Raw genomic sequence first — 25740 nt, 5'->3', positions numbered from 1 at the left:
CACCCACCCTCCCAAATATGATATGGATATACAGGCTCATATTCCACCATCAACATCTGCAATTCATAATTTCATTTTGCACCATGACCCCATGGAGGTTGAGGAAATTGTGTCCTCAGAAACACCAGATCCTAATCCAGGAAACCCACCAGCTGAGAAGGATTTTGGGACTCTTGCACGTGGTCCACCAAATGCTGCAGAGAAAGCTCGGGCAAAGGAAAAGCAGGATGAAATTGCACAACAAATGTGGGACAGTTATCAGGCCATTCTAGCTGAGCGAGGCAACAATTTTGCTTTAGAATAAACCATTATTACTTTGTTATCAAATGAGTGACTAGGAGGGATATTAAAAGGACTATTAACATATTAAACAAGTGGCTAATGGGTGGCTATGGATCACAAAGACTTGTTCTCATCAACAACTGGAACCAGAATGCGAAGTTTCATACAAATCCATGATTTGCGAAGGTCTTCATTGTCCTTCATTGACTGATAGGCTATAGCAGCATGGGGCTCACACTCAAAAATGTCGATTAACATCACAAGTTGAATCGATGTCAACCAGTTCTTCTTGAGGGTTTGTGCACAAGTCATGGCTTCTTGTAAGCGAACAGGTGTTGCTGGGAGTGTCGATGGACAAAAGGCAGTCTCCATGATGTCAGTGATATGATTCATAATCTTGCTAAGACTATTCATAATTTGGTTACCATGTGAAATGTGCACATGTTTGTTGTCAGTCCATGGACCAGGACTTGCAGCATGTTTGGCTGCAGGGGGGGATGAACGTTGAGGAGGGGTGGATGGCTACCGTTATGTTAAAAGAGATGATCATGCTGTATAGACAAAAGAAACTCACCTCATCTGGTTCACCAGGCACCTCAGGGGACGTGGACCACTCTTGAGAGCCTTCAACTTTGGCATCATCAACCTGACCACCCCCTTCACCGAGACCATCTGAATGAGCACTATCAACCTGAGCTGTACTGACCCCTTGCAAAGCTTGGAAAACGTGGGCACCTTTGGCCAAAGATGAACCCAAAGCATCAAATGCCTCCAAATAGGCCCAGCCTGCATTCTGGAAGGGCTGTGCAAGTGGATACTTAGCTACGTAGTTGTCCCAGGTGCCTTTCTTCTCTGGAGTGATATCAGCTCCCTTGTTGTCATCCCAAGACCAGCCTGAGTTGTTCCGAATGGCCTTAACAACTTCATACGTCTGCTTGAGCTAAAAAGGATGGAACAGCTTTGAGAGTGCTCAAAAACGAAGAATAAATGGGCTTACAATCCGAAATTTGCCTTTGCAATCATCACCTGTCTTCGTTGCACCACAGTCAATACCTTGTTGACATGGGCCGCAGCTGCAGTCCAAGTGGGCTTCTTGAATCCTCCTGAATCTCCTTTGGATTTGTGGGCAATTAGAAACTCAAGGAGTGCAGTGATATCGTCTGCGGTCCAGGAAGCGCTTCCTTTGTGGGTTTTGGGGGCATCGGGGACCAAAGAGCGATTGAGAGGGAAAGAAAAATGGTGCAAAAGCATTGAGGCCTTGAGGCCTTGCAGCGGCGTGAAAGCTTAATCAGGATGTGATTACATGAAGTCACTTTATCCGTACCAATTTATGGGGGTACCATAAATTTTGTAAAATCGCCTTCCGCCGGATTCTTTGCTTGACGTCCCTGAAGGTTTGATGGTCCATCAATTCCATTAGCACATAGGGCCGCCTGTACTACTACAGTCTACCCATACCACTCGTCGCTAGTGTTGCCGCGTTTTTTTAACGGCTTATTTTTTGTTTCTTTTATACAGAGCGGAGTTTTCACTCGAATTTTACGTCCTTAGATCTCCCATGTAGATGAGAAGTAGACCTAAATTTAAAAAAAAAGATCGCCAAAAACGACCGAGATTTGATTGAGAGATTCAACCGGCTTTGAAAAAAAGCCAGCTCATTTGAGCTGCGACTTGGCGACCAGCTAAACGTAAATAGCTCAACGAAAACGTAATGCTTTTTTACGTTCTTTTTTTTATAATTTAGATCTACTTCCTATCTATCTGGAGAGTCCAAGAACGTAAAGTTCAAATAATAATTACGCTCTCTATAAGCGAAACAAGAATTTACCGGCTAAAAAACGCGGCATCACTACTCGTCGCTGCCTGCACATCTCCCACTCGCCCACCAGTCCACTCCTTGCTCATTTCCACTGCCAAACACCAACCAAACACAGCTGCATCGGCCTCCACTGCCTCAAAATTGCCTTCCAGGGCCTGCCCAGTTAAGACACTACAACGATGGAGAAGGCCAATGCTGCCACTGTTAATGGAGCGTAGATGGGGAGAAAGAGTCTGAAAAGGAGACCCAATCCTTTTACATGAACGGTGGTATGTGATTCATCTGACTACACTCTCGAACTTGCATTGACCCTTTCTCTTTATTGATTTCAAAACAGACTTGGTTCTACAACAAGGCTATGGCCACCCTCATCAACAGTGTCGGGCTAACCAGCTTCCATTAGCTGCACAAGAATTTCATACTCCTTCCCTCGCCTCTGTCACATACCCTGTGAGGCAGGTAATGATGCCCTTTTTCCTCCACACCATCGTCCTCCACTCCACCTCAAACATACACGCGTTCATTAACACCCTCCACCTCCAAGATGAATATAGCCAGGTTTCGAACAATGCACAGCCACCTGAGTGTCAAGAAAACCCTTGAAAACAAGTTCGATCCTCTCTGGTGACACACTGCATTGACTTATGACACGGACTATTGTAATTTGCACATCCTCACGCCCCCCCTTCCTCTACGCACTTTGCTCCTGCATCAGCAGCGATGCAGCCCATGGTCGTCTGCTCCCCCCCCCCTCTTTTGCAGCTGCGCCACACACTTCACCGAGCACTGTCTTGCAATCTACGTTGACTCTGAGGATTTGGCCTACCTGTCCCTTGGTTGCCTTGTCGACATTACAGTAAGTGTCATTTTTATTTCTTCAGATGATGGTCCTTGCTTATCATTGTGAAATTGACATAGTACTACGTGCCTCCATCACTATGCCTCAAATTGTTTTGATATCGGGTGCTAATGTCCCCACCACCACGTTAACATTGTCGGCTTGCAACTTGTTCACATTCAGAGATTTTGACGACAGTGTGCCTGTGCGCACCACTGACAGCGATCATAAACTAAGGCACTCTATTAACTTTCAGATTGTACAGGGTGAGATGACGTTGGTTTTTTTTGCTGTTGGGGTATCTATACATGGTGTAGAAGCAGCATATGTAGCTCAATAAATTGAATAATCTAACATTGTCTTTTATAAGTCTCTGGAAGAAGGGAGTGCCAAGGTCTGAATGGGCATGGTAAGGGACTTGAGATTTTACAGGGACAGAATGCTTGGCAAAGGATAAATCTGTGAATCAATCACCAGGGTCCAGCTCACTGTAATTTCAACCATTCGGCTCCTGGACTGTGCCAGCTCACTGTAAATCCCTGTAAATTGAACCCAATTTACTGTAAATTCTGGGAGAGTAAGTTCTTACGGCTTCTTACCACTACTTACCCACCTTATTGATACCTATTTCCTGTTGGTTTCCTGTGTCTTAATTCCTGTGTGCATCTGTATTTACAACACAGATGATGGGGATCCCCCTTCAGACGAGAAAGCCTTGTATATATACTATTCTAATAGATGGTCCACTTTACATTATAAAACAGACGCGACGCGACACATTGGTTCTATTTGGTGTGCACGTCAACGAGTACACTCTTCACCATTTCAAACAACATAGTATACATATATCTTAAACACTAAACACTTACGACGACAATGTGAGGAAGCAGGTTGACGAAAGGAAAGAGGGCGCGTTGCTGCAAGGAGGCACGCGTCCTTTCACAAATGTTCTGATGGACTGACTGATGTCGAAGTACATGTTAGAGACAAAAGAAGGGTAGATTAAAGAATGCAGCCCACGATCTCCTCCGTTCCAAGCTTCCAGGCCAAGGAGCAGACCAGGTCTGCAGGCAGCGCTCTTCATCGGCGAGGTAAGTGCGTGGGAAGAGGGCGGGCAGCGTCAACGACGATGAGCGGGCACCCCAAGGTGCAGCTGTTTGGCTGCTGGCAGGAACACAAACAAAGAAGGTGTGTCAGCAGGTGGAATCCCAAGAGCACGTGACCGAATCCGTGTAAATTCTCAGTATTAAGTACTATATAATGTAATTAGGTTTTCCGAAAACCTGGGCAGGTTTGGCAGCTGAACAGACTCTAGAATCCTGGCAATCATCCTTGCACCAAACACATCCAACTTTGCTATCACTTCATTCACTTTGCTGAGGCTCGAAGATGGTCAAATTCTTCTTGATTATGTTCCAACAAAGGATATGGTATTAACGAAGGGTATTACTGGAGAGAAACATATGTGGTTCATTTCCATGCTCAGTTTGAAACCACGAATGAGTGGGAGTGTTAGAAATTGACCTTTAGATTACATTCTCCTTTCAATTCTTGGACTTTATCTACTGATGCATCACACTTGTCACACTCAGTTGTTGTTCTCTTTGCACAACACTGAGCTAGTACGTCATTCAATTTCTCTTTCATTTATATCATTACTTACTGGTACCTAGACATGCTATTTCATTAGGTACCAATATATTGGTTGTTCTCTTTGCACAACACTGAGCTAACATGCTATTTCATTGATACTTAGTACAAGTGCCCACAAGAGGTCTTATCAGTGCCCCCCCTATTCCTGCAGGAATCCAGTCATTCCAGTGTTTTCTCATTCCAGTGGAATCTGATTATTCCGGAATTTACACTGGAATGGTCTTCCCCAGAATGGGCAGGAATGGTCCTCCCCAGAATGAGCAGGAACAGTATTTCATTGAATCCATTGTTTATTTGTTGTATTTGTTACTAATTATAGTTCATTTATTTATGACTGATGCCAAACAATGATTATTTGGCAACCCAGACTCACCAAACACAGCCACTCTTCTTCCTACTACCACCATCGCCGCCAACCATGCTCATCACCCATTGCCACCACCGCCCACAGTGATTGCATTGACCAGAAACCACAAAACCACAACCACATTGACCAGCAACCATGACCACGCCACATTGCATCACATCAATGACAACCCACCAATGGACGGAGTGTGTGTGAGGTCCAGGCGACGCAGGCAACGTGTCGTCTGATAGTGACAACGTGCAGGTGAGTCCCAGCTCCCTAGCCCCCCACCACTCACAGTCCAGGTGCACCACAATGTGTCAACCAACAGACAACAACAACAATGTGGCCCACCACCATCCAGACAATGACGTGGCACCACCGAAAACGCCCAGTGCCCACAAAAATCACACCCTGCCCACCAAAAAACGCCCGCACCCACCAAAAACACCCACTGCCCATCGAAAAACACCCACTGCCCACACAACACATGACAGCACCACACTGCCCAGTGTCCACGACCCCTATGACCACGCCAACACAAGGACATCCATGGTGACATGTCCACGTCCACTTTTGAGATTCCGCCTCAAACTTTAATCCCAAAACGGGAAGTCACCTTATTTTTAGAATCAAGCGGAGGCCAAACAAACTGATATTTGGTGTCATGATTTCTTGCTCGCCCTTGCCCTCCAAGGTTCCAACTCAACGACGGCTGCTCACAGCTCCAGGAGCTTGCCAACCCCATTCCCAAGACAATGTCAAGGTATCTCGCCGGCTTCCCTGCATTCCTTACTGTTACTACTAATGAGCATTCTTTCAGCCTCGCGCAACGAATTGACATAACCGCCGCCATCAAAGCCTCGCATACGAAAATACTAGCCCCTCACCATCACGTAAAACCGTCGCAACAAGAACCCGCCTGCCGTCATGAAAGCCTCGCATACGAAAATACCCCCCCCCCCATCGTCGAACGAACCACTTGGAAGAATGGTACAGCGTGAGTGGTGTCTCGTTTCTGGTGGTGGGTCACGAGGGTAGAGCGAAGAGAAGCAGCAAGGAGGGACCTCAGTGCCTCGTGGAATTATGAATTGGAGGGTAGAGCAGTTGAATGCTCGAGTTCCACAACAGCGTCAACATCTTGATTGAAGATATGTACATCATGTATACTACATAGTTACACTGAAATACTGGAATTCCTGTGTAGAGTCCCTCCTCTCCTCCTCCTTTTTTGAAGCTGCAGGGAAACTTAAAAAACCCAGTGTCGAGCCACAAACCTTCGATGAAATCACTGAGGGAACATTTCTAAAAATAAGTTGGTTTCCCTTTTTGGGATTAAAGTTTGAGGCGGAAAGTGAACAACTGTCCACGTCCACGCCAACATGCACACAACATGCAACAATGACAATGTGATGACAACAACACAACAACATGCCCACGAAACAATGCCCACTGTTCATGAAACAATGCCCAGCACCCATGAAACAACGCCAGCACCCAGCTCGACAACAAGCATGCACACTCCACCACCCTATGCACGACGACAAGTGTGCTTGGCCCCACCACATTTCCTTGTCCCTTATCCCTCCCCCTTTTCTTGTCCCTCCCTCCTCCTTCCTTGTTCCCTGTCCCTCCCCCTTCCTTCTCCCTCCCCTGTTCTTGTCCCTCCCTTTCCTTATCCCTCCCCCTTCCCCCTTCCTTCAATATAGACTCTATGTAGTAGTATGTAGTAAAATACACCCCATGTCATTATTCAAATATATTTAAATACATTGCAATTTGATGTATGACTTCATTAGATGTGAATTTTGTAAGTCTGAGAATGTACTAAGTCATCAGGATAAGGTTGGAAGGACTGGTAAATTTACATGGTTTTCAACCTTGTTCTGTTTGATTCCAGTCCTATTCCACTGGAATGACTGGATTCCTGCAGAAATAGGTGGGGCACTGTAAAGTACTGTGCCCACAATTATGGAGGTGCCTTCACTTGAGTTGCAAATTGGAATCTGTCTCAAGTGTTACTGTGTTAGGTGTGGTTCATGCCAAGTTCACACACCTGTTCAGCTTGCACATCATGCATGTGACATTCCTCACCCCTGTGTGTCACGGTCTTCTCAATGTTTGTGATATTGAAGTAAAAGTTAGACCATTCAAGGGGGTGGCAGAATGTGCATCCTATATATAGGGTTAGGGGGGGGTCAGCCAAGGGGGTTAATTTTTTTTTTGGGACCTATGTTTAAAAAGCCCTTCCAATAAGCCCAAACACTTACAAAGAAGTTCAGATGCACTGCAAACACCTAATTCGCATCTTGCATCGGAAACTGTATGGTTACTGCAAGGTGTATGCATCCTCGCTATCCAGATCATGTTCTGCAACATTTGGGTATAGCTATACCTCAGGGGTAAGGTTACAGTGAGGGTCAAATACAAGCAAATGCCCTTTTGTGCTGGAATCCATCACCTAAAAACTTTCATAAAAAATGTATTGTATTACCTGATTGATATGTTTTTGACATAGGAAGTCAGAAAATTTCCTTTTTTGGGGGGGTTTAGGGGAGGGGGGGTAGGGCGAGGGTGCTCTAATTTCTTTTGGGACTGTATATGTAAAATCCACGTTCCACCACCCCCTTGAGACCATTGAGTAAAATTGAGAGGAAAGCTGAAGCAAAGGTTGAGCAAAGGGATGCTTTGTTTTTAAAATTGATACACACTGATGAAAGGGCGGGAAAGAGTGGAAATTTCTGAGAAAGGACTCTTTGTCCTGATGATGCCACATAAAACATGTGCAGGATTTGGTATTCTCTGAATTTTACAAGGGGGAATGTTCAATTTTTCAAATGACTTTCTTCTTTGTGGAAGGGGGTATTACCCTCCATAATTATTAGCCTGTCCTCAGTGTTCCAGCCCAGAAAAACATGTTGCACTTGCTCTGGCTATCATCTCAATTGGGGTTAATGTGCTATGTTTCTCGTGCATGTACAATTTGTAAGTATACAGTCCATCGTTCGACAAAGAGAGATCAGGTCGATGAATGCATTGCCATCATCTAGTCCGTGGTGATACCTTACTAGCATGTAGATCCTTCACATCAAAAAACACACTAACCCCGAAAGCGATGCATAAAAGACACGCAGCGGCTGAGGAGACGTTGTATGCGTTGCACCTGTATTCATGCAAATGAAGGGAATCCGTCAGCATCACGCCCTCGACCAACAAGAGAGACAGAGAAGATAAGAAAAAAGACGTACCACCCCAAAAACGCACCACTAGGACACCTCTTACCCAACAAAATCAACACAAACGCGCCTCCCCACAACACTACACCCGCCACGTCAACTATCGCAAGCTTCTTCGCCCACCCGCGTGCATGGCGCCATGATTCTTCCATCGCTAGCCCAGCAAGGATCCCGCGCCTGCGTTGATGCCTTCCCCTGCCTTTACTGCGTGGCTTGTGAACGGAAAAACCGCCTGGCATACCGCCGTCGTCGTCGTCGTCGCTTTCACCTTCCTCGTCGTGGTCGGGGTCGAAATTGAAGGCGTGTGGGTCGACGATGAGGTTGACTTGTACGTCTCCCCCTCCTCCTCCTCCTTTGCCCTTCCCACCCTTCTTCCCCCGTTTACCGCCGCCTCCGCCTTTCTTGTTCCCCCCAGGAACGGGGAGGACCATCATTCCGTTCCCTAATAATGGGTTCCCCATGTCTTTCCCTTTTTTCCGTGGGGAACAGCAACATGGTCGAAAGATGAAGAGATAAAGAAGGAGAAGGAGCGTGAGGACGGAGAGGATGTATAAAACGAAGGCAGCGGGTTTGTTAGCGGGTGGAGGTGGATCGCCCGGATGAGGTTGTTTAATGACGATGGCAGCGTATATACTCGGAACCGCCGCCGTCCCCGCCAAAACGATCTGTAACATCCTCAGCGCAAACCGTTTTTTCGGGCCTTGGGTTACGAGGTTGCCTTTCGCGTCGACGGTCCCGATGAGTGGTTTGCCGTGCTCGTCCAAGAAATCGCTTGATCGTGGTTTGTGTGTACCGAATTCGCGCTCGAGCATGCGGAGGCGCTCTTCTTTGAGGTGGGGGTTGAGTGGCGTGGCGTTGTATTCGGGTGGGTCGGAGCCCCATGGTACGAATTCGCGGGAGGAGGTTGGGTTGTGGTGCGAGGAGCTGGAGTGGGGAGGGAGCTCCCAGGGGAGGTGGTCGGGGACGTAAGTTGGGTCGAAGATCGGTTTGTTACGCATGGAATTGTGAAGGTGGGATGGAGGGATGGGTGTGTAGATGTCTGGATCGTCGAAGTGGTGGTGTGGGGTGATGTTGTTGTTGTTGGGTGGGGGATGGTACCAGCTTCGAGACCAAGCAGGGAACTGGGAGATGTCGATTTCTGGGTGTTCTTGGTCTGCGATATTGACCGCGCTAGCGTGCGGAGTCGGTGGTAGTGACGTCGGTCTTCGTCTACTACGTGGATTACGCGTACCCGTTGAATGCGTAGCCGTCGACGTGAGCGTCGGCCGTGAAACGAGGCTCGGTGGTCGACTTGGGCTTGTCCACGGTGGGGTTTGATGCGTTCTTGGGAGTGATGGGAAGGAGGATGGGGAAGCATACGAGGGGCGGTTGAACGGTGGGTACGGATCCTCCGTTTGTCGTACGCGAAGGGTACGTGCGTAGTCTGCGAGATCGAGTGCGTCGACAGACGTTTCCGATGCTTCTCTACGTTGTGCACGGTGCGGGAGGCGGGGGTAGTAATCTGGTTGAACAGGAGGGTGCCCTACTTGAGGAAAGGAATGAGGGTATTCCTCCTGAGGATATTCTTCTTGAAGATATTCTTCCTGTGGATAATATCCCCTAGAGTCTCTTTGCGAGAGAGGGGGATATTCATCCCGCGCATTCTCGTACTGATATGTTTCGCGCTGCAGCTGGTTAAAGGTATCGCGCTGGAGACGATTAAACGCCTCCCTGCTATCCATCGTCGTCGAGGTCGACGGCAAGGGGTCATAAGTTTCTGGGGACCAAGGACGACGGAACTGAGATGGGGGAGGCAGAGTGTCGAGATGGGGGTCATACATGTCGTGTGTCGTAAGCATAAGTGTTAATATCGTTAGAAATCGTTAATAAAGTAGATGTCGCTGAAGGTGGGAAGGTGTCGCGGAAGCTGCTGCTGTCTTGGCCGCTGTCGTTGGCGACGACGACGACGAGCACCAAGAGAGAGAGGTGTGCCGTGGGAATATGATTGAGAGGCTTGTTCAGGCATGATGCATCTCGTCCGAGATTGGTCTGCTCACACTTTCACCAATCTATGGACGCATCCGACGGCGACACCAAAGGCGCAAGCAATAGTGAGCTTCCACTCTCATTCATTGCCTTCTTATTCTTACCGATCATGCGATTACAGACGAACGCCTGTTAGCAGCCGCACGAACAGACAACGAAGAGCTCTTACTTGAGGTACTGGGGCAGGAAGGGACCTTTGATATCAATTGCCAAGATGGGTGAGTTCTCCAGGTCATTTCTGCCGTATGCGAGGACGGAAATCTGATGAGAATCAGCCTAGGAAATACCCGTGTGTTGTCGTTCGTTCCCTCTCCCCACACACTCGCGATGACGATCGGCAATTATTGTTGGATTAGCTCTACATAATGCGTGCGCCTCTTGATTTTGTTTTTTCTTCCGATCTGCTAACACCTACTTCGATGTCCCAACAACAGCGTGATAAACGGCTCAACAGACGTCCTTGAACACATCCTCTCACAGGAAGGATGCGACGTCGACCCTATAAACCGTATCGACGGCGCTACGCCCCTCCACCTCGCTGTTCAACTGGACCATCCTGGGCTGCGCAAACATGTTGTTGAGAGTCTGTTAGATGCCGGTGCTGATACTTTGTGCGTTTCTCTCTGTCTCTCTATACTTCCCTCCGTATTTATCCCATCCCATCCCCGCTCCCCCTTCGTAACCTGACGTACTGCGATATCGTTTGCTCCCCTCCCTCCCCTACCTTCTTCCTTTCTTTCCCCCTACCCTCCACCCCCATCCACGCCGCCCCCCTTCCATAACCTTCCTTATCACCAATAAACTAACATCACCTCCAACTACAGGATAAAAGACAAGAACGGATTCATAGTCCTCGACCTCATCCCATCGGGCGACACGGAGATGCGCACGCTGATACGGAGGTCGCAGGCGCAGAGTAGTATTTCGAAGGATGATATTGCGAGTGGTCCGTATTTACTTTCATCTCTTCTCCCTTTCCCTGTTTCATCCTTTCATTCTTAATCACATGATTGAGAGTTCGACGCTGATGCTGATACGTTTATCGTTACCAGACGACGACGGCGAAGCAGGTTCAGGTTCAGAGGATGAGTAGAGGGAAGGGAATTCATTCCATTACTAGCCCTGTACGATGGTGAACCAGCAACCTTAGTGACCATGCATCCACTCCACCCCCTCTCTCACCACAGGCATTGGCTTATGCAGATCAATTGTGTGTAGAAATTAATAAATGTTATACTCCAGATATATTGGGCAAGTATTTATTGTTTCCTGGGCACTGATTTATGTAAACATGTGAGGAAAAAAAACTGTAGAAATCAATAAATTTTAAATACACCTTTTGTTTGCAGAATATACCAGAAAAGAAAGTTAAAACATTTTGCTCCATACCCTTATAAAATCAGCTTAGTACAGTTGAGTGCAAAAAGAATGAAGGTTGGTTCATTTTTCTGGTTCTTTCTAAGAATCTATTGTACCTCAAATGTATTTGTGTATTCTTTTACATTATGTAGTTGTGTTACACTTCCCTTGGTATGGACTAATTTCAGTCAAAGCTGGAGCCTTGAGAAGGTTTTTATTCTGGAGGCCATTTTTGGCATCTGAAAAAAAAAATATGTGCTAACTGGGGAGGTAGCCAGAACATACCTCTGGTCAACCTGAATGAGCCTATCAAAGAATCAGTCAAAAATACTGAGTGGTTATGCTTGTAGAGCCTCCAGAAAATGGTCATTTTGTGCCATTTTGGTAAATTTTGGCCTGTTTTAGACAAAACAAGCCATTTTCCAAAGCCTCTACAGACCTAACCACTCAGTATTTTTGACTAATTCTTTGATAGGCTCATTCAGGTTGACCAGAGGTATGTTCTGGCTACCTCTCCAGTTAGCGCATATTTTTTTTTTCAGATGCCAAAAATGGCCTCCAGAACTCAAGGCTCCAGCTTTGACTGAAATTAGTCCATACCAAGGGAAGTGTAACACAACTACATAATGTAAAAGAATACACAAATACATTTGAGGTACAATAGATTCTTAGAAAGAACCAGAAAAATGAACCAACCTTCATTCTTTTTGCACTCAACTGTAAGTGCTGAGCCTCTCTTTTCTTCTTTGTTTTCTTTGGAGAAAAAAACTATTATTTTGGATATGTTGATAATTGAGGCAACTTGCAGTGGCCAGTAGGGCACATTAGTAGTTGGTGAGTGCATTAAATTGGAGGGCTCACATGTGTGGTTGAGGGGCTGAATGATTGCAGAGATAAAACATGGGACAGCAAAGTTTGAAATACTTTGGATATACAGTGGTGCTCAAAAGAATGGCGCTCCCCGTGGAGACAAGTTATTAGTAATCTTTTGACATCTGGGCTCCACAGGGGTGCAATTCTTTTGAGTGCCACTGTACTTACACTAACCCAATCATTGATTGAAAAAATCAAATAAAAATATCAGATTGAAAAAGATAACAAGACATAAGTACAAGGAAAAATATTATGAAAAAGTACAGACTCATTGCAGTAGGTGAAAATTCAAGTATGTAGCTCTCAAAAAAGTCATCAGGATCATTCTTTTGAATGTGCTATTTCGGATTTGAATTTTGAAATTGTTTTTTCAGGGTGAGGTAGCTAATCATACAAATATGGCAGACAATTTAAAGAAAATTTCATTTCACTGTATACCCTTTTTGCAGGGATTCATTATTGCATTGATGAACAGCTAATAAAGGGGTTCAGAAACAACCTGTATTGAATGCAATTTTTATTGTGCTGCTTGCTCAAGAACTTGATCTCCTAGGCATTGTGGACATTTGCTATGGTCCTTATTGTGTAAAGATGTTCACTTCAAGAACACTGCTTCATCTCAAAGCTTGGATCTCAAGCTTCTGTGCCTCTGGGATTCTTCCCCTCTTTCGATATGTTGCTGCTACAGTCATCCACCCCGTAATGATACACCACCCCCATTTGATACACTTTTGACTAGCAAATATCTCGCTCAATACTAGACCGATTTTTACAAAACAAGTTGTAACGAGTAGTACAAACTCATATCTACCGCTGTACATAATTTGGATGCAATTGAGGTAGAATTGGCAAAGCTGTGGAGCATACAAAATGGACTGTTTTTCAGAAATAGCCAAATACAGCCACACCCCTCAATGATACACCCATAATCTTAGTTTATCTCCATGAAATGTGGGTCAAACATTGTGAAATTTGGTATGGTCATAGAAGGGCATTTATCTGAGATTTTCATATAGTTTTTGTAGAGAAAGGCTGCTCTCAATTTGTTGAAGCTAATTTCTCATTTTGGGTGTATCATTGGCAGGTGGATGACTGTAGATGTTGCATGGCATTGATTGTCTGTGGGTGTTTCTCTCCATAAATTCTGTTACTTGAATTCAGATTGGATTTACGGCTGCTCTGCCTGTACAGTTGAGTGCAAAAAGAATGAAGGTTGGTTCATTTTTCTGGTTCTTTCTAAGAATCTATTGTACCTCAAATGTATTTGTGTATTCTTTTACATTATGTAGTTGTGTTACACTTCCCTTGGTATGGACTAATTTCAGTGAAAGCTGGAGCCTTGAGAAGGTTTTTATTCTGGAGGCCATTTTTGGCATCTGAAAAAAAAAATATGCACTAACTGGGGAGGTAACCAGGACATACCTCTGGTCAACCTGAATGAGCCTATCAAAGAATCAGTCAAAAATACTGAGTGGTTAGGTCTGTACAGGCTTTGGAAAATAGCTTGTTTTGTCTAAAACAGGCCAAAAATGACCAAAATAGCACAAAATGACCATTTTCTGGAGGCTCTACAAGCATAACCACTCTGTATTTTTAACTAATTCTTTAATACACTCATTCAGGTTGACCAGAGGTATGTTCTGGCTACCTCCTCAGTTAGCACATTTTTTTTTTCAGATGCCAAAAATGGCCTCCAGAATAAAAACCTTCTCAAGGCTCCAGCTTTCACTGAAATTAGTCCATACCAAGGGAAGTGTAACACAACTACATAATGTAAAAGAATACACAAATACATTTGAGGTACAATAGATTCTTAGAAAGAACCAGAAAAATGAACCAACCTTCATTCTTTTTGCACTCAACTGTATGTATTTTCCCAGGCTATAATGTGTTGCTGCTAGATGTCCCACAGATAAGATTGTTTCTGGGTGTTCCACCCCAAGAATTCTGTTACTTTTGTTCAGAACTTGGATCTCCAGCTTCTCTGCCTCTGTGAAATTTCCCATGTTTTGATATGTTGCTGCTAGATTTGACATGGCAATGATTGTATCTGGGTGTTCCACCCCAAGGATTCTGTTTCTTGCATCCAGCACTTGGATCTCCAGCTTCTCTGCCTCTATGTATTTTCCCAGGTTTCCATATGTTACTGCAAGAGCTCCCATGGCTGTGGCTGTATCAGGGTGTTCCACCCCCAAGAATTCTGTTCCTTGCATCTAGTGCTTGGATCTGCAGCTTCTCTGCCTCTATGTATTTTCCCATGTCTTGATATGTTGCTGCTAGGTTCAACATGGCAAAGATTGTATGTACTGGTTCCCACAAAGTCATCAAAATCATTCTTTTTTGGAAACAAATGTGCTATATGGATGTAAATTTTCTCTTTGCAAGGTTGAACAGACAATACACTAATCATACAGATGGTTTGAAGAAAATTGATTTCACTATATACCTTCATTATTGCATCTGGCAGAATAGCAAGTAAAGCAGGGTCCAAAACAACCTGTGTTGAATAAAAGTATTCTTCTCCAGGTACTGTGTTGCTTCCATCAAAAACTTGAGTCTCCCAGGCTTCTCAGACATTGGCTATGGTCCTCACTGTGTGAAGATGAGAACTCTGCTTTTTGTTTCCTGGGCTTGAATATCCAGCTTCTCTGCCTCTGTGAATTTTCCCATGCTTCGATATGTTGCTGCTAGATTTGCCATAGCTGTAATGGTGCCTGGATGTTCCATTCCAAGAATTTTTTTACTTACATCCAGAACTTGGATCTGCAGCTTCTCTGCCTCCATGTATTTTCCCAAGTTTTGATACATTACTGTTAAATTTGTGATGGCTGTGATGGTATCTGAATGTTCTATTCCAAGAATTCTGCTACTTGCATCCAGAACTTGGATCTGCAGCTTCTCTGCCTCCATGTATTTTCCCAAGTTTTGATACATTACTGTTAAATTTGTGATGGCTGTGATGGTATCTGAATGTTCTATTCCAAGGATTCTGCTACTTGCATCCAGAACTTGGATCTGCAGCTTCTCTGCCTCTGTAATTTTCCCAAGTTTTGATATGTTACTGCTAGATTTGCCATAGCTGTAATGGTGTCTGGCTGTTCCATTCCAAGAATTCTGTTACTTGCATCCAGAACTTGGATCTGCAGTTTCTCTGCTTCTGTAAATTTTCCCATGTTCTGATATGTTACTGCTAGATATGCCATGGCATGCATTGTGTGTGGCTGTTCCACTCCCAAGAATTCTGTTCCTTGCATCCAGCACTTGGTTCAACAGCTTCTCTGCCTCTGTGAATTTTCCCATATTTCGATATGTTGCTGCCAGATTTGCCATAGCTGAGATGGTGTCAGAGTGTTCCAGTCCAAAAATTCTCTTCCTTGCATCCAAAACTTGGACTTCCAGCTTCTCTCCCTCTATGTATTTTTCCAGGCTTCGATATGTTGCTGCAAGATTTGACATGGCTGTGATTGTATCTTGGTTTTCCACCCCAAGAATTCTGTTCCTTGTATCTAGAACTTTATTATCCAAGGTTTCTGCTTCCACATAATATCCTTGTTCCCACAACAGCCTCCCAAACTTTGCATAGGCATCATCCATGTAGCTGACAATATTTTCACTACTTTCTGATTTGAAATGATCCATATTTGCTCTCACATGTGTTACCAAGGTCCTCTGGAATCCATATGGCTGGCCTTCATCCCATCTTAGTGAACAAGACAAGGTGACATATGCCATTAAGCAACATTCTTTCCTCTCATTTAAAGTCAATCTGTCCCTACCCCAGGAATGAACCAGTGGATGCATGGTATATACACAATCAGATGGGCCTTTCTTGATCAAGGAGAATGACAGTAATATCCGAAGTCCCTCTCTAAAGACAAAGTTATCCCAAGTACCTGATTTATTGAGAGGAAGTAGTCTCCGGTCCAGCAGAGAACTAGCAAGGGGTAATTTTAGGCTAGAGGCTTCCTTATTTTCTGTAAGAGCAGCATAAGAAAAGATTTCTTCAGTGATTCCCTTATGATGGAATAAAGGGAGTAAACCCAGAAGGAGCATTGCACTTTTGGCTGCATTAACCTTATGAGAATCATCAGATTCACTCCTTTGCTGAATTTCTTGGTATGATAGTTCCCAAGTTTCATAGACAGTTCTGTTATACTTAGAAGCTCCAGTAAATTCAGAATGGGATAACAATGTTTTTCGATGCTCTGAATATTTTGCAAGGTAGTCTCCAATAGTGGTGGCCCCAGAAGCAATATAAGCACCAGCCTGATCGATAGCAAGAGGTAAACAGAAAGCAGAGCAGACTCAGGGGAGCCATCCAGTGCACAAGATTGACTGATACCCTTAAGTGCCTGTAAGATGGTACCTGAGGATGATGCATCAACCCAGAAAACTTGAGAGAAGCTGGCAGCAAATTAACTGTATTTGAGCAACAGTCAGACTGGTGCTTGATAGGTGCTCACCTGTCATCCATGTCCTCAACAAACTTCAAGCAAATCTGAGTCTTTCCAATACCCCCCATTCCATATAACAAAAAGAACTTTCTCTTCTGAACTCCATCATTTGTGTTTTTTGTGAAAAAATGGCTCTTGAGTTTGGCGATGATTTCCACACGCCCTGTGAACCGAATGCTCGGATTTGGCATGAGGGAAATGACCTCATTGGACGTTGCTGTATTGCCGTAGTTGTGGTGGATGTTGATCTGCAACAGATTCCGCCATCAGTTGACAGATACCTTTAGTAAACATTCCACTCACAGTGTTAGCTTCGTAGAATGTGTTGTTGCTAGCAACGAAGTGGTGAGCGCCCGCAAGGAGATTCGCTCCGCTCATGTTGAGATATCGAAGATGGAGAGGTTCAAGATGAGGGAGGGAAAGAAAGGACGGCGCCCAAACCCACTGCCCAGACCCCAATTATGCCACGAGGTGGTAATAGTATCAACACCACCTGATGCAAGCACGTGCCTGGGCTTTTCCGACCTCTCTCTGTCTCTTGCCTTCGTCTTTCTCAATCCTCGGCGGCTTACTGTCTCTGGTAGCTGAGCTCGACTTTCTAGTATGTCAGTTCTGTATAGCACCAACAGGGCTCACGAAGAGAGAATGACGTCCACTGCTAGTGCCGAACGCGCCGATTGGATTGACGCTAGGCTGCCATCCATTATGAGTGCACTCGACGAACGCGGGACCTGCATTAAAGTGAGTGGGGGGATCATCGTCGAGTTCGTCCTTCTCTGAACATCCAATCTCATAGCTTTTTAAAGGACGGAGGGGCTGCGCGGTGGCTCAGCGGGGAGTGTTGGAGTGCTCATATATTTGCTTCATCGAGTCCTCACATTGGCCGTGCTTACACCGGTTTGCTTGATAGAGGATGCCAAGTGTATTCATATTCTTCTGTATTCCAAACCGGCGGTAGCTAACGATTGTTTACCCAGCTAGCTGTATCGAAATTCCAGTGTATAACCTCACACCCACATTCGCCCACTCCTTCCCAACAAAATCAACATTCACCGACAGCCAACCTTCGCAGGTCCCTCAACTGCACTAGCAACGTGCCCACTCTACAACCTCCCCGCCACCAAGTCTGTTCTTGGTCCTTCTCCCCGTCCTCCTGACTGAGGTCGATCGTTGGGAGGGCCTTTCAGAAGACAAAAAACACAGCTCCTTCGTTTCGATCTCTGGTGGAGGATGAATCGTGACAGAAATGGACGATGGATGGGTCAATGTCCCTGCCATTCACGAGCCGATAGTGCAGATCAGGTCCGAAAGAATCTTCTCCTGCTGAGAGGGCAAAGAGGGTGACAGTCGAGTTGCAGCGGCCGAATATATCTGGTTCCCAAGTTGCTTCCCCCTTTTCCCTTTCGATCGGCTTCCACAAGATTCGATGGCTTTGCCTGACGCCTCTTGACATCCCCTCAAGTCGCCGTCTCCCTCAAGAGGTCTCTCCACCGATGTTAGTTGAAAGAGGCATACCCTTTGAACGTCAAATTGGGAGTTGTACGTCAGGCGAGAGGTGAGTACGACACTTACTTCTGTCGTGCAATATTACACACTGATGTTGTTGTAGTGATTCCCCGACGTCTCGTTCCCCTCAAACGTTGGGTTTCTATATCCGTCAAAAGCAGGTCAGGATGGACTGTGAGCGGCACCTAATCCTCATTCGCTAGAAGCCAATGTCACCCAACCACGTAGACCACAGGGTACGCACAACACCCTCACCCCTCCTTCACGCCACATCCAGCGGTTGATTTTTGTATTTCTTCTAGTCCCAGCACAGCTTCAGAGAGAAACTTGGACGTTAAAATAGAGACACGAATCTCGATTTGAAGGTGGGTATCATACAACGCTCTTTTATGACATAGCCCTGACCTCCTCTTGTTCCAATTAGGTCAGATTACGTCGACCGAATCCAAGCTAAGGATTCACGACTTATCTGGCAGAAATGCGGCACTTCCTCCCCTCAAATCAAACCCACGACAACCTACACCTCCTCTGCGACGCTCATGCACACCACCCACTCTGCTTTTCTCACTTCCCTTTGGATTTTGAAACCTACTGGGTATTCCGACTTGTATTCTGGATACGGAAAGGCAAGGCTTGCTTTGCACCTCCCCCGCTGTTGTCGATGGTTGGGATAGACTTTTGTGAAGCGGTGATGCGTGGGGAAGGTGGATCTTGGAGAGGCCCACGTCGTACATCGCCACCAGGCTCCGAACGCCACGAGTACGAATACGCAGCTCAAATGCGTTCGACATACTCATCGACATCTATGATTTTCCCCTTCCCCTCAGCGTCGTTCTTCCAAGATCGGATTTTTTTGATCCACCTCAACAACCCTAATGCAAGGGACAGTTTGAATGCTCGAAGGACCGAATGGCTAATCAATGGGTGGAGGATGATCGCGTTGAATTTGTGCGCGTTGAGCGGGTGTTGGTGCGGTTGGGGGTTATGTGGAGAAAGAGGTCGTGGACGCAGAGGAGAATGAGTCGATGTCGACCACGCGGAAGGACGGGGTTAGTCGTGGGTCATGCATCTGGTTTTGCGGCGTCGATCGAGGAGAGGTACGAGCTCTCCACTGCCGGTCCGAGGGGAGTATCTGCCGGGAGTGGAGATTCTGGGTGGTCTTCAGAGTACATCTTATGGCTTGGTTGGATTAGGGAAAGATGCTCAAGGAAGCGTATGTGAAAGAGAGTGAATGACGGGTGTTGGACGATGTATTGAACTGAGGTAGAAATACAATAGGCTACATATTACAGAGACAAGGTGCGAACTACTCCTCGTCGGAAGACGCCCTATCTCCCCGCTCCTTCATCCTAAATGCGGCTAGCTATAGCTTCACCTGCACCTCTGAACGTAGAGAATTTTCCAGGTCAGCATTGTGCATCAGGATATCGATACACACACACTACTGGTTGTGCGCATATATATGCGTGTATGGTACACCACGTATCGTCGTTCCATCTCTGAAAAGTAACAAAAGTCATCACGATGATACTTCAAGCAAGAGGAACAAAAGACTTTCCTGACACCTCTTTTCTTTCGTGTGATAGGTATCAAGTACCATCACGGTTCCAGATCTACACGGCTTGTGCGGCGCGTGCGTCTAGAAAAGAAGTTTGGACCGCAGTCGTTTCGGAAGGCCTGTCCAGTAAGTACGGTGAGCTCCTTGTCCTTAGAAAAGAAGGAGATCAGCTCACCAATTTTATTACTATGAAACGGAACCAACGCATACGAAGCGCTCGCCACTCCCTTTGCATTCGTCGACGACATTAGATAATCAAGAATCACGGAAATGCGGTACGCCAGACTTCCCTGCGTCAAAGCAAACACGAAAAAGGAAGGCGGAAGGAAAGAGTAGCCTGCAAAATCCACCGCTACGATGCCCCCATCTGTATCTTTGAGGAAGTTGACGTATTTCAGGTCTGAGGGGCAGAGACGTAGTCCGTGTGTGGCGACTTCGTCACGGAAGTTGACGCGGGGTTTACGTTCTGTTACGGTGAGGATCTGTGGGTTTTGTTTGAAGGTATCAGCGGAGAGTGCGAAAGGACAAAAGAAAGATTACACTTACCCCATTCACATGATCCTCCAAGTCCTCGACGGACTCATATTCAATATCAGCCAACCGATGACAGAAAAACGGGTGCCCGATCAGACCTCCCCCTACAGGCCCAGGCTTTCTCGAATCGGGGCTCGGGATGCTAATGAGGGTTTTTACAGCATCGCTGATGAGTACATCATCCGAGCTCTCACATTGCTTTCCATATATTAACTCCGAAACGATGAACCCAAAGCGCTTCCACGTAAAGGCGATATAAACGCGAGGAGCACGCACGGTTGTGCATTTCGTGTTGTGGAGGTATTGAGAGACAAAGTGTTGTGTCCGAGCTTCGCCCATGGAGATTTCGCCTCCGTATTTGACCCAGATGTCGCTGACGTCCGAATGTTGGTCGGAGGTCTTGGAGAGAGTGAGTCGGACACCACTGATGTTGGTGGCTGTTACTTGGCTCGGACCGAGTTTGAAGGATTGAGCGATCATTGTTGAGCAGTCTGGGATGTTTGCGGGCTTGTTTTTGTCGTCGATGAAGACCACTGGCAAAACTTCGGAGGCATGCTTGAGAGTTGTGCTCGTCACGGTGAACACTTCATAGAGAAGGGACGGATTACGAACTTCGGTTAACGCGACGATGAGTGGCTTTTGGCGTTCATGCAAAAGACTTGTAAGGGGAACGCAAGAAAGAGGTACTGTGGTATTTCGACCAACTGTTCGGCCAATGTGACGCGTGACGGCCTTGAACGGATGGGGGTCGAGGAGAACCGATGGTCCGCGTTCGTCGATTGCACTTGTAATGCACTGCACAGCCTAGCATCTATCCAATACGCGCGTCCGGCACTAGCAGCGGACGTCGTTCTCTCTTCGTGAGCCCTGTCGGTGCTATACAGAACTGACATACTAGAAAGTCGAGCTCAGCTACCAGAGACAGTAAGCCGCCGAGGATTGAGAAAGAGAGAGAGGTCGGAAAAGCCCAGGCACGTGCTTGCATGTAGGTAAAAATAGACCAACCCACCTCATGGCATAATTGGGGGTCTGGGCAGTGGGTTTGGGCGCTGTCCTTTCTTTCCCTCCCTCATCTTGAACCTCTCCATCTTCGATATCTCAACATGAGCGAAAGGGGTTTCTTTGCGCGCGCCCACCACTTCGTTGCTAGCAACAACACATACAACGAAGCTAACACTGTGAGTGGATTGTTTACTACCGGTCCATACCAAGCTGATGGCGGTGAATCTGTTGCAGATCAACATCCACCACAACTACGGCAATACAACACCGTCCAATGGGGTCATGTCCCTCATGCCAAATCCGAGCATTCGGTTCACAGGGCGTACGAAAATCATTGCCAAACTCAAGAGCCATTTTTTCACCAGCATGAATGACGCAGTTCAGAAGAGGAAATTCTTCCTATTATATGGAATGGGGGGTGTTGGAAAGACTCAGATTTGCTTGAAGTTTGTTGAGGAAATGGATGACAGGTGAGCACCTATCAAGCACAAGTCTGATCCTGTCCAAACCAAATTAAATTGCCCCCAGCTTCTCTCAAGTTTTCTGGGTTGATGCATCATCTTCAGGAACCATCTTACAGGCACTTAAGGGTATCAGTCAGTCTTGTGCACTGGATGGCTCCCCTGAGTCTGCTCTCCACTGGGTTGGCTCTCTGAAAGAGAATTACATCATGATCTTTGATAATGCTGATGTTCTGTCACCTGCTGCACTGGAGGCATATTTCCCACCTGGGAAGAAGGGAAACATTCTGATAACTAGTCGTAACTCTGCCATGAAAACTCTGACTTTAGCTGAGAATTCTCTTGAGGTGATTGAAATGGAAGAAAAGGATGCTATTGAATTACTTCTGAAATCTAGTTGCCTGGAATCATCCACATCAGGTGTTCAAGTTGAAGCCTCTAAGATTGTAAAGGAGCTCTTCTGTTTTCCTCTTGCTATTGATCAGGCTGGTGCTTATATTGCTTCTGGGGCCACCACTATTGGAGGCTATCTTGCAAAATATTCAGAGCATCAAAAAATATTGTTATCCCATTCAGAATTTACAGGGGCTTCTAAGTATAACAGAACTGTCTATGACACTTGGGAGCTATCATACAAAGAAATTCAGCAAAGGGCTAAATCTGATGATTCTCATAAGGTTGATGCAGCCAATAGTGCAATGTTACTTCTTGAATTGTTCCCTTTCCTCCATCATGAGGAAATCACTGAAGAAATATTTTCTTATGCTGCCCTTGCAAAGGTTGATAGAACTCATATCTTAGGATTACCTCTTGCCAGTTCCCTACTGGATCGAAGACTACTTCCTCTTTGTAAAATGGGTACTTGGGATAATTTCATTTTTAGGGAGGGAATTCGAATATTACTATCTTTCTCTTTAATCAAGAGGGGCCTGTCTGATCATGTGTATGCAATGCATCCACTAGTTCATGCATGGGGCAGGGACAGATTGACTTCAAATGCAAGGAAAAAATGTTGCTTAATGGCATTTGCCACCTTGTCTTGTTCACTGAGATGGGATAAAAGCCAGCCATATCAATTCCAAAGGACCTTGGTAACACATGTGAGAGCAAATAAGGGGTATTATAAATCAGAAGGCAGTCAAGATATTGTCAGCTACATGGATGATGCCTATGCAAAGTTTGGGAGGCTGTTGTGGGAACAAGGATATTTCAAGGAGGCAGAAACTTTGGAAAATAAAGTTCTAGATATGAGGAACAGAATTCTTGGGGGGCAACACTCAGATACAATCACAGCCATGGCATATCTAGCAGCAACATATCGAAAACTAGGAAAATCTACAGAGGCAGAGAAGCTGGAGATCCAAGTACTGGATGCAAGAAAAAGAGTTCTTGGAGCAGAACATTCAGACACAATTTTTGCTATGATAAATTTAATAGAAACATATTATAGCAGGGGAAAATACACAGAGGCAGAGAAGCTGGGGATCCAAGTCCTGGATGCAAGTAACAGAAATCTTGGGGTGGAACACCCACATACAATCAATGCCATGACAAATCTAGCAGCAACATATCGATGCCTACAGAAATTCACAGAGGCAGAGAAGCTGCAGATCCAAGTACTGGATACAAGTAACAGAATTCTTGGAGTGGAACATCCAGATACCATCACAGTTATGGCACATCTAGCAGCAACATATCAAAAGACAGGAAAATTCATAGAGGCAGAGAAGCTGGAGATCCAAGTCCTGGATGCAAGGAACAGAATTCTCAGAAATGGACATCCAGATACCATTACAGCTATGGCAAATATAGCAGCAACATCTCGAAATATAGGAAATTTCATTGAGGCAGAGAAGCTAGAGATTCAAATTCTGTATGCAAGAAGCAGAATCTTTGGGGTGGAACATCCAGATACAATCTATGCCATGGCAAACCTAGCAACAACATGTCGAAACATGGGAAAATTTGCAGAGGCTGAGAACCTAGAGATCCAGGTGCTGAGTGCAAGAAGCAACATCCTGGGAGTGGAGCACCTAGATACAATCTATGCCATGGAAAATCTAGCAGCAACATATTATAGCTGGGGAAAATACACAGAGGCAGAGAAGCTAGAGATTCAAGTACTGGATGTGAGGAGCAGAATTCTTGGAGTGCAACATCCATACACCATCACAGCTATGGCAAATATAACAGCAATAGATCAAAACATGAGAGAGTTTACAGAGGCAGAGAGGCTGCAGATCCAAGTTCTGGATGCAAGTAACAGAATTTTTTTTGAAGTGGAATATCCAGACACCATAATAGCTATGTAACATCCAGCATTAACATATCAAAACATGGGAAAATTCAAAGAAGCAGAGGAAATGGATATCCAAGCTTTGGATGCAAGTAGCAGACTTCTTGGAGTGGAAAATACAGACACCATAACAGTACATCAAATTTAGCAGCAAGATACTCTAGCCTGGGAGTGCCTGGGAGAATACATAGAGGCAGAAAAACTAGAGACCCAAGTACTGGATGCAAGGTACAGAATTCTTGGAGTGGAATACCCAGAAACAATCAAATCAATGGAGAATCTGGCAGTGATATATCACAACATGGGAAAGTTTACAGAGGCAGAGGAGCTGGATATCCAAGCTCAGGAAGCAAAAAGCAGACTTTTTGAGGTGGAACACCTTCACTGAGGACCATAGCCAACATCTGACAAGCCTGCTGGGGAAGAAAGCCTGTTCTCAACATGGGAGGTTATTCCCTTTTGCAGACACACTTCCCGCAAGCACTGAGTTGTACCAAGTTCCAAAAAGTACTATAACCCTGCTATACTAGCTGTTCTGCCAGATAGTGTTGCCACGGCTTCGGCTTTTAGCTGGTTCAAGCCACAGCCGAGCCGAGCCGAGCCGATTGATCTGGCCTGGCTACTGCTTGAGCCGGCTAGAGCCGGGATTTTCAGCCTCATCAACCACACATGCTAGCTCATTCGAAACAAATAAAATTGGCTTTTGTCTGTACATATTATTCAACTAGTAATAGAATATACTTTAAATGAACCTAAGATCATAGAAAATAGCTAAGAATTGCCTGAGACGGTGTGACAGAGTCACACACCCCAAAACAGAAAATGTAACATATCTCTAGAACGCGGACACGCAAACCTCTCATCTCTTTGGGACCTTCAAACTACACTAGAATATGGTTTAAACGAGACATAGATCATAAGAAACGATGGAAATTTGACTGATCTAGGGTACTCACTCCCCAAAACAGAAAATGTAACATATCTCCAGAACGCGGACACGCAAACCTCTTGTCTCTTCGGGACCTTCAAACTACACTAGAATATGTTTTAAACGAGCCCTAGATCATAAGAAACGATGGAAATTTGACTGACCTAAGGTACTTGCTCCCCAAAACAGAAAATGGAAGATATCTCCAGAACACAGACACGCAAACCTCTCGTCTCTTTGGGGCCTTTAAACTACACTAGAATATGTTGTAAATGAGCCTTTAATGAAGGATGGTGATGGAGAACTCACAAAGATAGAGTACACCATCCTGATGAATCATGAAACTTAGCATGACAGATATCTCAAAAATATGATGGCAGATGCCTCTCGTCTCTTCAGGCCCTGAAATTGACATCAAATAGCTGGTAATCAACACTTATTTGGTAGAAAACGGTACAGAACTGACCAAGATACAAAATAGCCTCATGGTGTCTATCCAGCACCTATTACATGTCTCTTAGGGCTATTATTGGGCTATTCTGGTACCCATTCTTACGTTATACTATGTGG

At 45.5% G+C, this 25740-nt stretch overlaps 8 protein-coding genes across 8 annotated transcripts; 4 read left to right on the top strand and 4 right to left on the bottom strand.

Annotated features, from left to right (window-relative positions):
• Positions 1 to 396: 396 nt before the first annotated feature.
• On the bottom strand, positions 397 to 1533 carry LACBIDRAFT_301662 (uncharacterized protein; the record flags this gene model as incomplete). Its single annotated transcript, XM_001873562.1, has 3 exons — positions 397 to 804; positions 857 to 1222; positions 1309 to 1533. 3 exons carry the CDS (start codon positions 1531 to 1533, stop codon positions 397 to 399), a joined length of 999 nt encoding a protein of 332 aa, XP_001873597.1.
• An 827-nt stretch (positions 1534 to 2360) lies between these two features.
• LACBIDRAFT_321184 (uncharacterized protein) lies at positions 2361 to 3209 on the top strand (the record flags this gene model as incomplete). The annotated part of the gene is made up of 5 exons (XM_001874202.1): positions 2361 to 2370; positions 2439 to 2551; positions 2820 to 2957; positions 2983 to 3136; positions 3196 to 3209. 5 exons carry the CDS (start codon positions 2361 to 2363, stop codon positions 3207 to 3209), a joined length of 429 nt encoding a protein of 142 aa, XP_001874237.1.
• A 1298-nt stretch (positions 3210 to 4507) lies between these two features.
• Positions 4508 to 4786, top strand: LACBIDRAFT_301661 (uncharacterized protein; the record flags this gene model as incomplete). Its single annotated transcript, XM_001874201.1, has 3 exons — positions 4508 to 4561; positions 4613 to 4629; positions 4696 to 4786. The coding sequence occupies 3 exons, from the start codon at positions 4508 to 4510 to the stop codon at positions 4784 to 4786; spliced, it is 162 nt and encodes a 53-aa protein (XP_001874236.1).
• A 2731-nt stretch (positions 4787 to 7517) lies between these two features.
• On the bottom strand, positions 7518 to 9994 carry LACBIDRAFT_321183 (uncharacterized protein; the record flags this gene model as incomplete). The annotated part of the gene is made up of 6 exons (XM_001873561.1): positions 7518 to 7597; positions 7650 to 7740; positions 8044 to 8101; positions 8187 to 9383; positions 9406 to 9597; positions 9624 to 9994. The coding sequence occupies 6 exons, from the start codon at positions 9992 to 9994 to the stop codon at positions 7518 to 7520; spliced, it is 1989 nt and encodes a 662-aa protein (XP_001873596.1).
• Positions 9995 to 10205: 211 nt separating this feature from the next.
• On the top strand, positions 10206 to 11456 carry LACBIDRAFT_291844 (uncharacterized protein). The gene is made up of 7 exons (XM_001874200.1): positions 10206 to 10264; positions 10321 to 10417; positions 10475 to 10488; positions 10556 to 10568; positions 10634 to 10810; positions 11024 to 11145; positions 11252 to 11456. Exons 1-7 carry the CDS (start codon positions 10225 to 10227, stop codon positions 11290 to 11292), a joined length of 504 nt encoding a protein of 167 aa, XP_001874235.1. The 5' UTR covers positions 10206 to 10224; the 3' UTR covers positions 11293 to 11456.
• Positions 11457 to 18131: 6675 nt separating this feature from the next.
• Positions 18132 to 19065, top strand: LACBIDRAFT_321180 (uncharacterized protein; the record flags this gene model as incomplete). The annotated part of the gene is made up of 5 exons (XM_001874199.1): positions 18132 to 18187; positions 18216 to 18424; positions 18495 to 18565; positions 18620 to 18627; positions 18816 to 19065. 5 exons carry the CDS (start codon positions 18132 to 18134, stop codon positions 19063 to 19065), a joined length of 594 nt encoding a protein of 197 aa, XP_001874234.1.
• Positions 19066 to 19990: 925 nt separating this feature from the next.
• Positions 19991 to 20963, bottom strand: LACBIDRAFT_321179 (uncharacterized protein; the record flags this gene model as incomplete). The annotated part of the gene is made up of 2 exons (XM_001873560.1): positions 19991 to 20431; positions 20496 to 20963. 2 exons carry the CDS (start codon positions 20961 to 20963, stop codon positions 19991 to 19993), a joined length of 909 nt encoding a protein of 302 aa, XP_001873595.1.
• A 3854-nt stretch (positions 20964 to 24817) lies between these two features.
• On the bottom strand, positions 24818 to 25497 carry LACBIDRAFT_321177 (uncharacterized protein; the record flags this gene model as incomplete). The annotated part of the gene is made up of 5 exons (XM_001873559.1): positions 24818 to 24877; positions 25052 to 25116; positions 25199 to 25272; positions 25335 to 25426; positions 25480 to 25497. The coding sequence occupies 5 exons, from the start codon at positions 25495 to 25497 to the stop codon at positions 24818 to 24820; spliced, it is 309 nt and encodes a 102-aa protein (XP_001873594.1).
• Between the last annotated feature and the right edge of the window lie 243 nt (positions 25498 to 25740).

The sequence above is a fragment of the Laccaria bicolor genome, genomic scaffold (genome assembly GCF_000143565.1).
Source record: "Laccaria bicolor S238N-H82 LACBIscaffold_1 genomic scaffold, whole genome shotgun sequence".
NCBI classification, from domain to species: Eukaryota; Fungi; Basidiomycota; class Agaricomycetes; order Agaricales; family Hydnangiaceae; genus Laccaria; species Laccaria bicolor.
This window is presented reverse-complemented; position numbering and strand designations above follow the sequence as displayed.

Excerpts from the sequence above, each read along its gene's own strand:
- LACBIDRAFT_291844 (XM_001874200.1), top strand. The coding sequence starts at position 10,225 with ATGGACGCATCCGACGGCGACACCAAAGGCGCAAGCAATA. Across the intron at positions 10,265-10,320 it reads CACCAAAGGCGCAAGCAATA|ACGAACGCCTGTTAGCAGCC; the intron begins GTGAGCTTCCAC and ends ATGCGATTACAG. Across the intron at positions 10,811-11,023 it reads GATGCCGGTGCTGATACTTT|GATAAAAGACAAGAACGGAT; the intron begins GTGCGTTTCTCT and ends CTCCAACTACAG.